Source organism: Heloderma suspectum, chromosome 5 (assembly GCF_057233095.1).
Source record: "Heloderma suspectum isolate Gila_16-S chromosome 5, 16-S_ref, whole genome shotgun sequence".
Classification (NCBI taxonomy): domain Eukaryota; kingdom Metazoa; phylum Chordata; class Lepidosauria; order Squamata; family Helodermatidae; genus Heloderma; species Heloderma suspectum.
In genome coordinates, this window is record NC_139462.1 from 154,321,586 (window position 1) to 154,337,618 (window position 16,033).

Consider the following 16,033-nt stretch of genomic DNA (forward strand, 5'->3'; position numbering starts at 1 on the left):
GTTCTGCATAATAATCCCAGGAAGCAGGTTGACTCACATCAAACTTTTCGATATGTCCAAGAGCAGCCATCTTGATTTTAATTCTCTTTCAACACACACATGTTGCTCAAGTTCTTAAGTGGGTCTAGCTGACTGCTTATCAGTTAGCTCTGTAAATAAATTCACAGTCCTTGCTGCCTGTATAGCTCTCAGGATCCCACCTTCATCGCCACAAAATGTTATATAGGTAGGAGGAATGACTGCAGAATCAATAGGACTCAAACACAGCTGTTCTTTAATTCAGCACACACAGGAGTGACAACTTGGCAGAAGCTCCACCCACTGTTGCTGCTCCCGGCTCTACAGGAGCTGCCAAGGTTCAAAACAATAACTAAGCCACAGTACCCCCAGGCCCCCAGATACATAACTGGACAGTATTTGAACTTATGTATAAGAAAAGCAGGATATTATTATTATTGTTGTTGTTGTTGTTATTATTATTATATTTTTGCTTAAGAGATCAGGTCTCCTGAATTCTAATACCACTCAGGGTCTAGATTTTTCTACTTCATCTCAAGATTCCCAGATGGGATACAGGTTCTTACATATTTTAAAAGTCTATATCGCTACATGGGATACAAATGCCTGCAATATGTGATTAGGCTGCAATTCCTTGTTCTTTCCTAAAGTCCAATTCAAATCTTCAAAGGAAAATGTGCTACAGTGCAAGAGTGCAGAACCTCAGGCCTGGATGCAAAACCTGGCCTAACTGGAGCTCAAGTCTGGCCCTCTGGGGTTCCCTTAATGGCCATGCCACTTTGCCCTGACCACTGATCATTGCGTGGTTTCCCAGCTTTCTTACAGTTTGTTCCTCATTCTAAAAGGCTGAAATGCCTCTCCTAAGGCTCAATTACTGCCAGTAAGAACTTCAAGTGAAACAATGCTGGTGTTTTGGCCACCCGCCAATTTGCCTGAGGCCCCACCCACCACTGGAATGTGGTCCCTGAGAGTTTCTCTGGAATGGAATTCAGTACTCAGGCTGACCAAGGTTGTAGTGCATAGTACATGCTGTGGGACTGTACTACCTAAGAATGAATTTGTTTGAAAGCACCTTCCGTATGCATCATAAAGAAGGCTTCTAGCTTAGCATTCTCCCTGATATGCTAGCTTTCCACACACAGGGGAGGCTTGACATGCAGGTGCTTGGAAACAGGCGCTCTCCCTCCACATGCCTTCTGAAATAATGGAGTCATGGAAGGGACTCTCTCATGTGCTGCCTTGAACATCTGCATCAACTCTAAATAGATTGAATGAAAAGAAGTGGCTCTTGAGGGTGATTTCGCTCAAGCAGTTTGGGCTGCTGTGGCTCCAAGAGTGATCTGGATTACCTTTGTAACAACTGGAAGCAGGTGAGGCCAGGCACTGAATTCTTAGCTTCGTTCAGACTGTTTTGAAAAATCTGACACTTGTAGGTGAATATTGCAGTACACTGGCAACTTTATAGCAAATTAGTCAAGGCTGTGTAAACAAGACAATTGTTTGTAGAAAGAGTGCTTCCATTTTGTGACTTGGATTATAAATGGTGTTTTCTTTTGTTTTTAAAAAATCACATTTATTTTCCTGCACAGAAGCTGAAGCAGTACAACATTGACATGTTATTTGATTGTTTATGTTATTGTCAGCTGCTCTGAACTCTTGGCAGAAAGAGCAGGATAAGAGCTATTATAACAATAAAATAATAAACACACACATTTCTTATGTTTTTTTCCTCCCCAGAGGGCCTCACAGCTTTCCAATGTCCTAAAAGAAATTGCAAAATCTGAGAAATATGCCAATTTTGATGTTTTATACATGGATTACCCACTGAAAGAAAGTAAGTTTATATAAGAGCTGAATAAACAATTACTCCAATATACATCACTAGATGTAGGGATGATGCCTATCAGCCTAAAGGATAAGTTTCTGCCCAAACGTATGGGCAAGATTTTGGGGAAATTTAAGGGCAGCCTAGAAATGATCAAAGTAAATACTTCCTGGGTACCACTGCATGCTCATGTGACCTTCACCAACCATGTCTTGAAAAAAATCTATCTGGCCAAGTTTAATTCATTTTTGTAACCACTACAGTCAATTAGAGCTGTGCGCAAATGGCCTCTCAAAATTCTCCAGCCTATTTGTGGGTAGAGAAATTGGGGGAAGAGTTTCCCCAAATTTCTCCTAGGGGAGGATACGGCTCGCTATTGGCAGGAGTGAGCTTCTTTCTTTCTTCCTCAGCTTCTTTCTTTTGTCCTTGGTGTTTTTGGTTTATTGCACTGCTGCTGTAAGTGGCAACCTGTGTTGAGGCTTCCACTCTTCTGAGGCAGAATTTTGAATTTCTTTTGGTGGTATTTTTGAGCTTGCCTAATCCCTGCGAGGTGGCCGAAGGTGCTGTGTGTGTTTTCTCTCTCTATTTCACATCTTTCCATTGCTCTGCAGCCTCCCAGGCCACCTGCACTTTCTGAACTGAAAAAACCCCATGGGAGGAATTGCCTCATGACGGCTTTAACTGAAGTGCAGGAAGCCGAGGAGGCTACAGGTTGCACAGAGATTCCTGATAGGACACTCATGCACACTTCTCAGCCACATCATAAGTAAGGTAATCACAAGAACCCCAAACCCAACCCATGAGAATTTCTCCTCCTTTGAATTTCTTTTCGAAAGCAATTTCTTTTCTATCAAGTTGAATGAGAATGGTAAAAAAAAATGTTGGAGAATTTTTCAGCACAGCACTACAGTCAATACACCGTTGGAGGAAGGGAGGATGCCCACCAGCCTAACAGAGGCTGTGATCTGTAGACCTGGTTTCATTGGTGCAGCCCTCTTCACAAGGTCTTTGCACCCTGCTCATGTTAAGAAGGGTGCCATTCATGAGCTCTGCATAGCTAGATCCCAGCACCCAGAAATGATGCATGGTGTGGCGAAAGTGGATAAGGAGACATTTTTCTCCCTCTCTTGTAATACTAGAACCTGGGGTCATCTCATGAAGCTGAATGGTGGGAGATTCATGACCGATAAAAGGAAATGCTTCTTCACATAGTGCATAGTTGAACTAAGGAATTTGCTAGCACAAGATGTAGTGATGGCCACTGCTTTGGATGGCTTTAAAAGAGGATGAGAGAAATTCATGTAGCATAAGGCTATCAGTGGCTACCGGTCCTGATAGCTATATGCTGCCTCCAGTATCATAGGCAGTATGCCTGTGTACACCGGTTGCTGGGAAACATGGGTGGGAGGAGGCTGTTGCACTCATGTCCTGCTTGTGGGTTTCCTGTGGCAGCTGGATGGCCACGGTGTGACCAGAACGCTGGGCTAGATGGACCCATGCTCTGATCCAGCAGGGCTCTTCTTATGCTCTTACATTCACAAAAGCATAGTGCAGGACAGTTGTCTGCATTTGTCCTGTTTTAGGGGTTATATACTGGCATATATTGGGAGCAACACAAGTGGAAATGAGAAGTCTGTGGGAAGATGATTCGGACAATCTGTTCACCACAGATAAGGTGCTGCTAGGGGTGTACGAAACCCCACTTACCTAGCTCCGCTCAGTTCTGTGGCAGGGGGGAGGCGATCCAGTCCTCCGTCCCGGAATCCTGCCAGGCCGGCTCCGCTCCGCGGCCAGTCTGCGGAGCCACTGGCCAGGCCGATCCGCAGCAGGGCCTGCATCCACTGCCGGGCTGCTGTGGACACCAATGGCAACCTGCGTAGGGGATCCTGCTGCACCTTTGAGGGAAGAGCAGTGTTGGTGGCTAACAAGGCCAGCTGAAATTTATGGATGACTGGGTACAGCAATGTGCATCTGTTTCAATCTATTTATTTATGTATTTATTATTTATTATTGCATTTCTATACCACCTTTCTTTCAAGGAGCTCAAGGCAGTGAATGTGTTCCCTCTCCCACACATAGACACACACCTTTATATTATCCTCACAATAACCTTGTGAGGTAGGTTAAGCTGAGAGATAGTGACTGGCCCACGGTCACCCAGTGGGGCTGATTGCCCAGTGTGTTTGCCCACACAGGAAGGAGATGTGTAAGGTTTCTACCATGCTTGGATCGCGGATCAGGGCATAAGTGCTTTGAGACTTACCAACCTGAGTTACTTAACATTCCTTTTACTTCGTTATGCAATCACTTCTGCTTTACTTATAATAAATTATTAAGGAAGCAGTCTCTTCAATCCAAACAATTCTGAGCACCTTCTTAATATTTCATAAGAGCCGCTATCTGATTGCTGATGAGCCAAATTACTCTGAAGTGCTAAATATATTAAGTCACCTTTTGGACTTGGGGTCGATGTGATTTACTTTCTCACATTGGTAAATAGAAGCCAATCAAGACACAACCCAGCCTTTGGCAATGTTTTTCACAGCCCCATAAGTGTGTTTGCAATTAAAGGCTTCTGCTTAGCAGAAGTGTCAGTTGCCAAGTTTCTCTTCTAAGCTGCCTCTAATCATTGGCCTATTTCTCAAGTTTCTTTTTTGCTAAAGTCGGTGCAAACCCTTTTTGGAGTCTCAAAAAGTATGAAATATTTAGCAGCACTTGCAATCACATTTTTGTGTGCGCTTTGGAGGAAATTCTAACCTTTAGAATTTGCGAGTTTGGGTACCAATTTCAATCCCAGCCCCATCCAGGATTTTAGAATGTTTATTAAGTGAAGCTGTTTTCCAGTGTTAATTTTTCTCAGGCTGAAATATGGGTATTACTGCTCTGAAGCCTGCATTAAACTAATTGGACTGAAACAAATGATAGCTTGTTCAAAGACTTGGAGGTGGCCGGCTAGAGCCATCGGAACCTGTGGCATCATTTTGGTTCACATGTTTTGTAGCACTTTAAAACCCGAGAAAGCTGACAGTGGGACAAAGGAAAAGTGTGCACACACACTATGAGCAACAAAGGCTCTATCATTCTATCTTTCGCCCTCTCTTAGGCTGCAATCTTGTACAACTTTTCTGCAAGTAAGTCCCATTGCACTCAGTGGGGGTTACTTCCCAGTTAACATGTATAAGGTTTCACTGTTAAAGTAACAACTTTCTCTCCAGCCTTTGGTGTAAGTGATATCATTGATAAGTTAGGTGTGTGTGAATTGTTTTTAAAGCTGAAAGCTAGAATTTCCAAACTATTTTATTTCGTATGCATGCCCCACTGAGTGGCATGCATGTATTTGCTTGCATTTAAGAAACCTGAGGTGTTCGGGCTAGGGACACAGCATGGCTGGTTAGGGAATGCTGGGAATTGTCTAAACATGCATAGGATTGCACCTTAAGTAGACTGTTGTGTTAGAAAAGAGAGGATCCCCGCCAAAAATGCCCACATGACAAATGCGTCCTCTGGCCTGAGAAAAATGACAAATATCCCTGCAGGGCCAAAAAGTTTACCTATAGATTATCCTAATTTTCTAGACCTATAGAAAATTATAACAGGGTCTGCAACAGGGATAACAGGGATTGAAATTGCTTTAGAGGTCCAGGTGGACAATCTTCATCTAGAGTCGAATTGGAGGAGTGGTCCTGTCCTCATTCTTCTGGACCTCCCAGTAGAATTTGACAGTTTGGTAGACCATCAAAGCCACCAGAATCACCTCAGATGGTTGGTTCCACTGTTACTTGATGGAATGGTGCCACAGAATAGCATTAGGGTCTGCTGCTCTACCTCACTGGATTTGGTCTGCTGGGCACTATAAGGTTTCATCTTGTCCTCTGCTGTTAAACATCTATATTCAACTGCTGGGGGAGATAATCCTTTCTGAGTGTGGAGTCATCAATGTGGTGGTGACACCTAGCATTATTTTATTTTCCATCATATCTAGGAGTAGTAGTGGGTTCCTTGAGTGGGTAGGATTTGGGTGGACTCTTACTCCACCACAGGGTCTAATTTATACCAGAGCCTCTTTTAGTTCTCATGTAATATACGTTTCCAGAAAGGAAACGTATATCACATTTTATTTCTTAGCAAGTGTGTAGTAATGAAAAATGGCATACCTAAATTCTTCAGGCCGAACATAAATATAGCTGTAACTGTCTATTTTCGGCAGTTGACCTTGAACTTTAGCGTTGAGGAAGATGCAACAAAAACACAGACTGGACGTGTTAAATCAGTATTACATTTAACGTTTTGTAACTTTGCCTCCCTTCAGCTTAATTTATACTTGGAATTGAATGTGAATTGCTCTGCCAGCATTTATGTTCAAAGAGTTTCCCTTGCATAAATATCTTGGAAAGGCTTAAATGCTGCCTGCAAGGAAAGAGGACTGGATATAGTATTGGCTCCAACCGTGTTACATAAATCATCATAATCTTCATGCGCAACAGTCATCTGCTAAAAATACTGCCTGTGATGCTGTGTGAAGTGGATGTGATGTTTATATGTGTGGTGCATAATCTTCCGTAATTATCTGATTTACAGTTGCTGAGATATGGCAGAAATTTGGAGGAAAGGCCTGGCAGCTAATAGAACCTGTTGATGGATTTCATCCTAACCAGGTAAAAGACGGGGATGGGGGTAGGTGAGTGGGAATAAGGAATAAAAGAGACTATTATAAGAGAAATCTAAATGTCCAAGGGACCGCATACTCATACATGAGGGCATTGCTCTTCCATGGACACCCTGGTGCTTCACTGAAAACAGAAGGGTGTTAACGAGTGTCCTACATAACACCCATAAGCATACATATATTCTGAGATACACGTTTATAAGGGATATTTTGACCTTGGCAGTAGTGTGTCTTGGCAGATTTGTCTCAGTGATACATACATACATACACACACACACACACACACACACACACACCCCTCTTCCAAAGGGGTTTGGTTTATTTGTTACAGAAGAATAAAAAATATACACAACGACCACATTGGGAATTAGCTAGCTGGTGATAGGTGCTAGAGGAAGTCCAGTGGAGAATTAATTAGCACATATATAGCAAATAATCCTAGGCATATTAAACATATAAGGCAGAAAACCAAATGAACACCACAGTCATCCATGCACAGGTCTCAAATGTGGAAGGCCCGCTCAGGGTTTGAACTGAAGGTTACTGTGCATAGAAGGCTAGGCACAGACATGCGTAATTAATCTGGAGCTAAGTGGGCTGGGTTATGGTTCCTAGGGAGTTGTAAAATCCGGGGCTAGGCAAATTGGGGTTCTAAGACTTCTGGGAGAGAAGAAGGGAAGGAAAGGGATGAGAGAGAAGGCTGGGGAGAGAGAAAGGGCTGGCAGAGGTTTGTCTCTAGCTTCGGACAAAGTGCAGCAGCTAGTCCTTATGCAAAGTCCAGTGGAGGCTGGTGGTTCCAATGTCAGTGGGGTGGTGAATCCCCTCCGGGTTTCAGTTAGGTCCAGTCAGAACATCTGAAGGCACTATCCTCTAAAGGGGCTAATTTGGGGATAGGGTTCAGCATCTTGGATAACTCCTTTAGAGTTCTGACTGAAACCTGGAGCAGATTCATTGCCTCACTGACATCAGAGCCACCAGCCTCCACTAGCAAAGTCACCGTGGCAAAGAGGAAGGTAGTTCAGGGCAGTTAACTTTGGCATGCTCGCACCAATTTTTAGCGGTAGGGTGCTGCAATCAGGTGGGGGCACTTTCTGTGAGCCGAGCCCTTCTGTCCATGAAAGGCTGATCTTCGATCCAATCCAGTCCTTTCAGTGAGTCTACTCTATGACTAAGTCTAGGTCCAGCCCTATTAATCAGCCTTGGGCTATCCATAGCCTAACAAACGGACTTCATAACACATTAAAAAAAAATCTTAATGGGTTTTGTCTCATTTGCACATACATTTTTAACTAGTTTAGGACACAATCCACAAACTCGGAGGTTTACTGCCATCCAGTGCAGAGCGGGAGGAGCGGCAGAGGCCATCTTCGCCTCTGTGCTCTTCCCACCCTACATTTAGCTAGATGGGTGTTTTCACCCATCTAGCTGAGGTGTCGGGAAAGGGGAGGGAAGGAAGCTGGGGAGGGAAGGAAGCTGGGGGGGGGGCTGAAGATACAGCATAAGCTATCCCCTCACAGCCCACTGGCACCCCTCCCCTTTTCTTTTCCATTCAAGGTCGCCTTTATGACCTGACAGGCAGCCCGCATGATTCTCTCTGTGCTGGCTGCAAGTGGAGGGGAGCTCGAACTCCTGGGTCCAAGGTCAGAGTGCTCTCCCAAAGAATCCTGGTAATTGGGGTTCGGTGAGAGTACCAATAATTCAGATATCCCTAGGAATTGTTCTTCAACCAATATAAGTCAATGTAATTATATACACCAGAAGCTGGTTATGGGGTGGTCATTCTGTTGGAGAATCAGGTGATTAAGTATACATCCAATTCATGGAGGGAGCAATCCTATGGCCGCTAGTCAGCGGCTAGACGGCCATAGGATATGTGGTTTTCTGGGAGCCGACCTCAGAGAACCGACCTTCCCCTCTTCCACGCTGCCTCATAGGCAGCGCGGAATAGCCTTGCGCTCCGCGCTCAGAAGAGGAGCACGGAGCGGCTAAAATGGTGGCATTCCGGGGCAGGGAAGGCAGAAATGCTGGTACGACACATCCTATGTGTTGTCTGGCAGCCTCCTCCCTCCCTCTGCTGAAATCAGCTGTCTGGCTGCAAATGCAGGGCAGAAGCACGGAGGGAATGATCCCCTCAGTGCTTATCCTGCCCTGCATTGGATAGGCAGTCGGCTCCAAGTTTGGAGGTGGCCGCCTATCCCCATAGGATTGCGCCCTTAATAATTCCCCCCCCCCAATTTTATATGGACGATTTGGGCTGCAATAAAAAAATGAACTGACTGTATTCCCGCATTTGTCCACTGCCTTCATTGGGGCTTGAAAGTAACCACAGCCCCATTCATATTTACTCCCAGTGGTGCAGAAGCCACTTCGCTGTGGAATTTTCCCATGCTTCCGTGTTAAGCATTTAAATGCAGGAGCATCATGGGTGGAGCTGATTGCATAGCTCTCTTTCCACCTGATCCATGCACCCTGAGCTGCTTGGCCAAATAATTGGGTGAGAAGCAATCACACCCTGTGCACTGCAGGTGTGGTTCCAGTATTCAGATACCACACATAGGATTTCACCATGGAAAAGCCACCCCATTGCTGCTAGCAGGAAATGTGAATGGCGGGACTGTGTCAGAATGAATGGTTGTGCATTGGATCCAGTCAGTCAAGTGGAATTTCCAGAAGCACTTGATATCAAAGAGGAATTTAAAGCTACTTCAAAGTGAAGTATGCATAGAAATTCCATTCAAAGTGCTGTCCCTTAATGAATTGCTTCTGGAGTGTTAGGTATAGGATAGAAGGCTAGGCAACCCCCCACCCATTTGTTTTATCCGGGGGGGGGAAGAATCCTCATGCCTCCAATGTCATCCTCAACTCTCAAACAGTGTAAGCTACTTGGGGGAATTGCATAGCTTCAAGGGCAATACTTGCTTTGAGTGGTTGATTGTTTTGTGCATATGACATGGCCATGCATTTCAACAGAACCTTATAAAACAAAAGAGTTATATGCTTCAAAAAGCTCTAAAGCAATAGAGGCTGCCAAACAGGGCCAGTCTATTCTAGAGAATTATAATTGCTCTTATATGGGCAGAGCACCGCTTGAGGGTCATTAGACTCTTCCTTTCCAGATGACAAAACATGTTTGTTAGAAAACCTCCAAAGCTGGAAAAATCCATGTGAGATTTATGTATTTTAAAAGACTAAACTGAAAAGAAGCCTTTACCTAACTCGGAGAATCTGAACACAAATTTAATAAGTCATATGGACAGTTCTCTAGTAGAAAAAAACAAAGCTGGCAGTGTTTCAGCTTGTCTTAGGGAGGGAATAATAGTACTAAGAATTTTGCAGAGGACCAAATTTCCACTGAAATGGGCTGTTATATATAAAAAACAAAATAGGATTGGATTCAGATTTAGTCATACTTGAAAAAGACCCATTGAAATCAATGGGGCTTAAGTCAGTAATTATTGACTTAAGTCCCATTGACTCCAATAGTTCTACTCAAGTGTTAATAAATCTAGAGCCAACCCATGGTGATGTACATTTCAGCGGCAACTGAGTGTCTCATTTGCCACACCAGAGTTTATATAGTTTAGCCTTCCGCACCAGCTGTTTTGGACAACAGCTCTCATAATCCCCAACCACAGGCCATGCTGGCTGGAGCTGTTGGAAGTTGTAGTCTGAAACATCTGCCGGTCCCAGGTTGGGGAAGGCTGAAGTTGCTTGGGTGGAAATCATCACTGAAGTTTTAAAAAGTTGGCAAGCATCCATTTTACTTTTTGACCCATCCAGATTGCTACATTTGTTGACTAGAAGGAAGTGAAGATTGACCAGATTTATGGAGATTCATCTGTGCTTCCAAGCATGCAGTGCAACCTTATGGGAGTTTGCTCAGACTACATCCCACTGTTCAGTGGGGCTTACTCCAGATAAATGTGCATAGAATTGCAGCCTTAGAGGTGTTTTTTTCCCCATATTGGGGAAGTGAGACTAAAACTGTTCAGGCAATAATAAGCTTCACTATTCGTGATATATGTAGCGCAGAAATGAAAATGGTGTTGCTAAATAAGAAGAGAGGCTAGTATTTACCAAGGCTAGAAAGGTGATTAGACCCAATGAACAAGATCCAAATACTAAGTGACCTGTTTGTAAAAAGGTTATTTACTAAATTTGGAGTCAATGGATTGGGTCCAGCTTTAGTCATACTAAAACCAGACCCACTGAAATCAATGGGACTTTTTAGTCATGATTAACTTAAGTCCCATCAATTTCAATGGATCTACTTTCAGTATGACTTAAGTATGTATCCAACTCATTGAATATTTAACAGGAGCTCTTTCAAGGTCTGCTTAAAATTACTTTTCCTCCTGCACGAGGGATAACGTGTATGTAAGACAAAATAACATACACTGTCCTGTCACACAAATCAATTTGCCAAGATTACACCTTCCTGTATGTCACTTCATACAGTAGCTGCCAAATAAATGCAGTTGTGACCAGATTAACACTCCTGCAATTTTCACACGAGAATAGATATATGCATGCTTTGTTCCCTGCTTTGACCTTCTCTCCATGTATGAAAATCTCCTGTGACTTAATGTATTAAAGCTGCAATCCTATAGCCACTTGTCTGGGAATAGGTTCAGTTGAACTCATTGGAACTTACTTTAGAGTAGACATGTATAAGATTGCATTGTAAATCTTTTTAGGAGCTTGGAAACCTGCGAAGAGAATGTTTCATTGATATGGACTGGCTTTATTATTCCTTATTTTAGTCACATAACTGAAATCTTAGTTGCAGATTCTAAGATCTACCTTAATATTGCAAGAATTAAGGGGTAAAACTGAAGATCAAAAACTTCAAATACTAACATATATTAACTCGGCAGAGACTGTTAAGTATGCTAGGCAGGGGTTGATCTACCTTTCAAACCTCTTTTGCACTCCAAATTTAATGTCTTTTCTTCTTGCATGACCAAAATAAGTCTGAGCAAACAGCACATCTGGAAAGTTGAAATTCACTGAGCCATATTTAACCATTAATGTCATGACTGCAGAAATATCAGTGAACCAGGGACTATCAAGAATTTAATTTCATGGCCGTTAGTGGTACTAGCTTTTTATTTTAATGGCCATATTTCTGTGCCTTTAGCAGCAGCCCAATGTGGCAAAATTTAGCATGTGAAGCTCTTCCTAAACTAAAGTCATGTACAACCCCTTTTGCTTTGACTGCCTCTAGATTGCTAATGCACTTGTAGCAAACATCATCTGGAAGAAGATACTCCAAGAAAGTCCTGATGTTCTTGGAAAAGAAAATCCATTCAACAATGAGATTGCAGCAGTCTTCAAAACTCAAGAAGGGCACTGAAACCACAACTCTAAATAGGAGCAGGCCACCTATTTTCCAATAAGGACCACATTTCTTCAGAAGTAATCTGTGGAGGCCGGAGACCGGTAGTGGTATTGTTTTTTATTTGTGAGTTTTTCCACCTCACGGTTTGCCCCATCAGTTTGCAAATTTCTCTTTTATAACATGTTTCAATAAATGAACAGCTTAATAGTGCTGCAGATTTGTCAATATAGTACATATTTGTTTATTTAGAGTATTAGGGCTGTAAACTTTTACCAGATAAACTAAAGCTTTAGGCAATTAAACAGAAAGGGTATTTCGATCAGTGAGGACAAATGGCTGGGTGGGGCAGAGAATTGGACACAAACCAGCCAAAGTTAAACACTTCCTTGTCATATTGATATCAATGGGAGTTAAGCATCTGTTCAATTCTATGCCAGTGAAATCAGTGAGACTTGGATATGCACCTTTTTGTAAGACTACTAGACCTTTTGGTATGTTATTGTAATTTAAAATGGTCTCTACTGACTAGTAGTTTTGATTACATTACTAAAGTGCCAATCAATTCATATCTGTATCATGTGTTTGTAGACCCCTTGTTTTAATATAAAAATGAATCATCTGATCTGTTTAACTCCAATAGGTTTAAAGCAATTTTTATTATTAAACTCAAATGTATCAAAGATGCTGAAGTTGTCATGTTTTTCTCCTAAGTAAAATATTACCATTAGAAGGCCAGTCTATTAACGCCATTATAGCAATCCTCTTTTTGGAGAGGTACACAAACCTCCTTATGCAAGGTCTGATTATTTCAATAAGAGGTGGAGATAATCTAACTGTCAGTTCCTTGTTATGCCAAGCCACACATTTTCCCTCATTTTCTTTTTCAAAGTCTAACTTCAAGGTGCCTGCTGCTATCGGGCAAATATGGAGTGGTTGATTTGCCCACCATGTAATTTAATACTCCTGACACATTTTTAGTTTACTTCTATCTAAAGCAGGGGTGGGGACCCTCTGGCCCTCAAGACACTCTAATCTGACCTGGGAGGTCTTTGCCAGTGGACATGCCCCCTGATGTGAAGCACAGGAGTAGTGGGCAGGCTTGGGATGCTGGTCAATAGATAACTTCTGAGTCCACAAATCAACTTACTCTCTCAGCAAGATCCGAACGTGGGCAAACCATCTCATCCAAAGCCTTGCCATGCTCATGCTGTGTGCATTGGGGGAGGGGTATTTTCTCCCTTCCTTCCTGTTCTGAGCCCCCCCCCTCCCCACAATTTCCTTCTATGCAACCAACAGGTGGAAAATTATGTGCATCAGCTCTAGTCTATGGCTGGGACATGTACTGCTACTTTTAGCTAACAGACTTAGTTCCAGATTGAAAGGACTTATTGCCAAATAGAATGAAAACTTATCATAGCAGAGAGTTGTATACCCACTTCTTTCCTTAAGTATATCAAAACACTTTTCCCCAATTCCATGTGTCAAAAAATGCTGAAGATCAGCATGACCAGACTGACATTTCCAGCAATCATGTTACATTAGATTATAAATAGATTTCATTCTGTATCATGTTAAATGTTAAACAAGGTTATTCAAAATTTAATTAATGTTTCCAGATATTAGACAATGTTAGTCCATTCTTGTATCCCAAAATCACTCTCCTTTGTTCAGAACATTTCTTCAACATTAAATGTTTAAGTCTTTAAACCCTTTACTAATAAAAATTACAAGTTTATCCATGACCACTTTGTAAAGAATTCCTTTGTCCTTGATGTGGACTAAATATGCAAATTAAACCAATATTGTGAGGCAAGACTTAATCTAAGATATCTTTATATTTTGAACAAGTTTTAATTTCTACCTCTTGTTTGACACATTTGAAACTACGCATACATCACCTCATTTAATGTCTCCGACTATTTATTTATCATGCAAGTCTCCTGAAGAAAAGCCATCAACACTTTTTTAAGCAATTGAGAGGGTAATTGAGCCCTCTAGCATTTAGTATTGATACCTTGAGGAATCCTACCAGCGGATGGGGGAGAGAAACCACCTTATCCAAAGCCCAGCAAGGCAGAAGGGGAGGAAGAGCAGTGTTTTCCCCCATTTAAGTAGTTTATTTCCCATTGATAAAAATGATAATGATTTCCACATGATAAAAAATGAGCCCAGGGCTGTCATAGTTCTTCCTCTTTTCTAGGGGGGGCACAGGAGCCTCTCCTGCAACACCCATAGAACACCTTTTTTGTGCACACTGATGGAGTAGCACTGGCTGCTCTGGAAAGGAACAGACTATCTTCAGCCAATGCTGGCATATCTGCTGAGGTAGGGGGCTTGCTCCAGAAAAGGTCTCAGTTGTCAAACATCCTTTCCCATGCAACACATGCTTTACACTTGTACTCATTCACTTTTCTTCTCCTTTCACTAAGTTCATTAATTTGCTCACTTTACTTTCTCATGCACTTGTATCTGTCAGCACAGTGCGTGGCTCTAAGTGAATTACACCACAACACCAATCTGATATTGGTATAGAACTGCATCACTGCAGCCAAAATACTGAGAATGCAGTGGCCATAGATCAGTGTCATCATCTTGACAAAGACTGTTAAAACACTAGACTCTAAATCTCATGCTCTAGATCCAGGCTCACATTTCTCGGTATTGTAAGACAATAATCATTAGCAGACAATCCCTTTGGTACATTTAAAGCATTTTATTTATGTTGAGAAAATTTTGTTTATAGTTTTAAAACATCTTTAAAAAGCCCATAATGAAAGTGGTAATGAAAATAAAGAAAAGGAAACAACATGTTAGTGTTTTTAAGTATTTAAAGCCACAGCAGCATAGAGGAAGTGCCCTGCTACTGATATTTAAAGATATAGCTGGTGGCAACATAGGACATTGTAGTACCCTGTGGAAAGCATTTGTGAAGCAGTATATCTGCTGCTAAACTGAGCAGCCTTGGCATTGTACAGATCAGCTGAACTTATCTGTGTTAAGAAATTCAGTTATAAAACCTATGGACCTTTAGAATAATTACTTTGCATACAGCAGCTCTACAGAGTCTAAAGAAAAACCACATTCTTCCTAATGCTCAAAGATCAGTTAAAATTCAAACTATGAAAGAAGATGAACATGGCTAGGGAAGTAGGAAGGTACTTTTTTTTTTTAACAGCTTCAAGAAAACACTCTAGATGCTTGTTTTCTAGGAACATGTGCAACATACTGCATAACTGATCACACCTGTAAACCATATTATGTGCAAAATCATGCACAAGTTTGTTTCTTTTTAACCTTATTTTGCCTATTGGGATCCATGGCTATTCTATGTAGTTCTAACTCTAGACAGACACTTTTTGCAAGTGCCAAGTATGCTGAACATTATACACCAGACAGTGCTTTTGTTTAAACCCCTATTTAGATTTTTAGAAACAACTTTACAGATAAAAAATATTGACGTTCCTGCTTCAGCTCCCCACTAAAACTGAACAACTTTGAGGCATCCCTGTTAGGAAAAACATGTGTACAGATAAAAGCTCACCAGGTTTTATTTTCTTCCCTGTGCTGAATTTCTTCAGTTCTTAAAATAAACCAATCTCTAATATATTAATTAATAGAAACTGGTGCTTTTAATAGTGAACTGAACTACAAATTTTGAGAAGTATTACATATAAAATATTTAGCACAATGAAAGAGCTTAAACACAGCTACCTATCATACTCCAATGCTAGAAGAGTTAGAACTCTAAATGCAGCAAGGAGTCCAATACAACATACCCCCTTCCAGATTTTAAAGCATGAAGTGTAATGAATAATCCCAAAGGACCTTATATAAAAGTCTAAATTAAAAGAGCAACATAGTTTGTATTTGGCTTTGCAAGCAAGCTCTAATGAGAAAGCTTCCTCATGATTCAAGGCTTTCCAATAGGGACATAGCACGCATCAGGCTGCCACATGCGAAGGTCAATAAGAACTTGGTTAAGTTTTTGCATCCACAGATTACGCTCGTCTTTAGTATCAGCAGATAACCAGTTCCTTAAAAAAATGAAATGAGATTAAGTATTAATCCACTGATCCTCTTGCGGAGGGGAAAAAATGGGATGAGGTCATTACCAAAGAAACTACCCTCTAGATGTATCCTATTAACCATGTAAAAAGATCCACAAGAATAGCAATATCAAAAC

General features: G+C 41.7%; 2 protein-coding genes across 4 annotated transcripts in view; one reads left to right on the forward strand and one right to left on the reverse strand.

Annotated features, from left to right (window-relative positions):
* Positions 1-12,534, forward strand: part of AOAH (acyloxyacyl hydrolase) — a 117,759-nt gene extending 105,225 nt beyond the window's left edge. For both annotated transcript variants that reach the window (XM_084857870.1, XM_084857871.1), the window contains exons 20-22: positions 1,756-1,852; positions 6,422-6,498; positions 11,737-12,534. In XM_084857870.1, the coding sequence (XP_084713996.1) occupies positions 1,756-1,852; positions 6,422-6,498; positions 11,737-11,865 (303 nt within the window). In that variant the 3' untranslated portion in view covers positions 11,866-12,534. The remainder of the gene's footprint in view (positions 1-1,755; positions 1,853-6,421; positions 6,499-11,736) is intronic.
* A 2,012-nt stretch (positions 12,535-14,546) lies between these two features.
* Positions 14,547-16,033, reverse strand: part of ANLN (anillin, actin binding protein) — a 49,677-nt gene continuing 48,190 nt past the window's right edge. For both annotated transcript variants that reach the window (XM_084857869.1, XM_084857868.1), the window contains one exon: positions 14,547-15,884. In XM_084857869.1, coding sequence (XP_084713995.1) covers positions 15,761-15,884 — 124 coding nt within the window. In that variant the 3' untranslated portion in view covers positions 14,547-15,760. The remainder of the gene's footprint in view (positions 15,885-16,033) is intronic.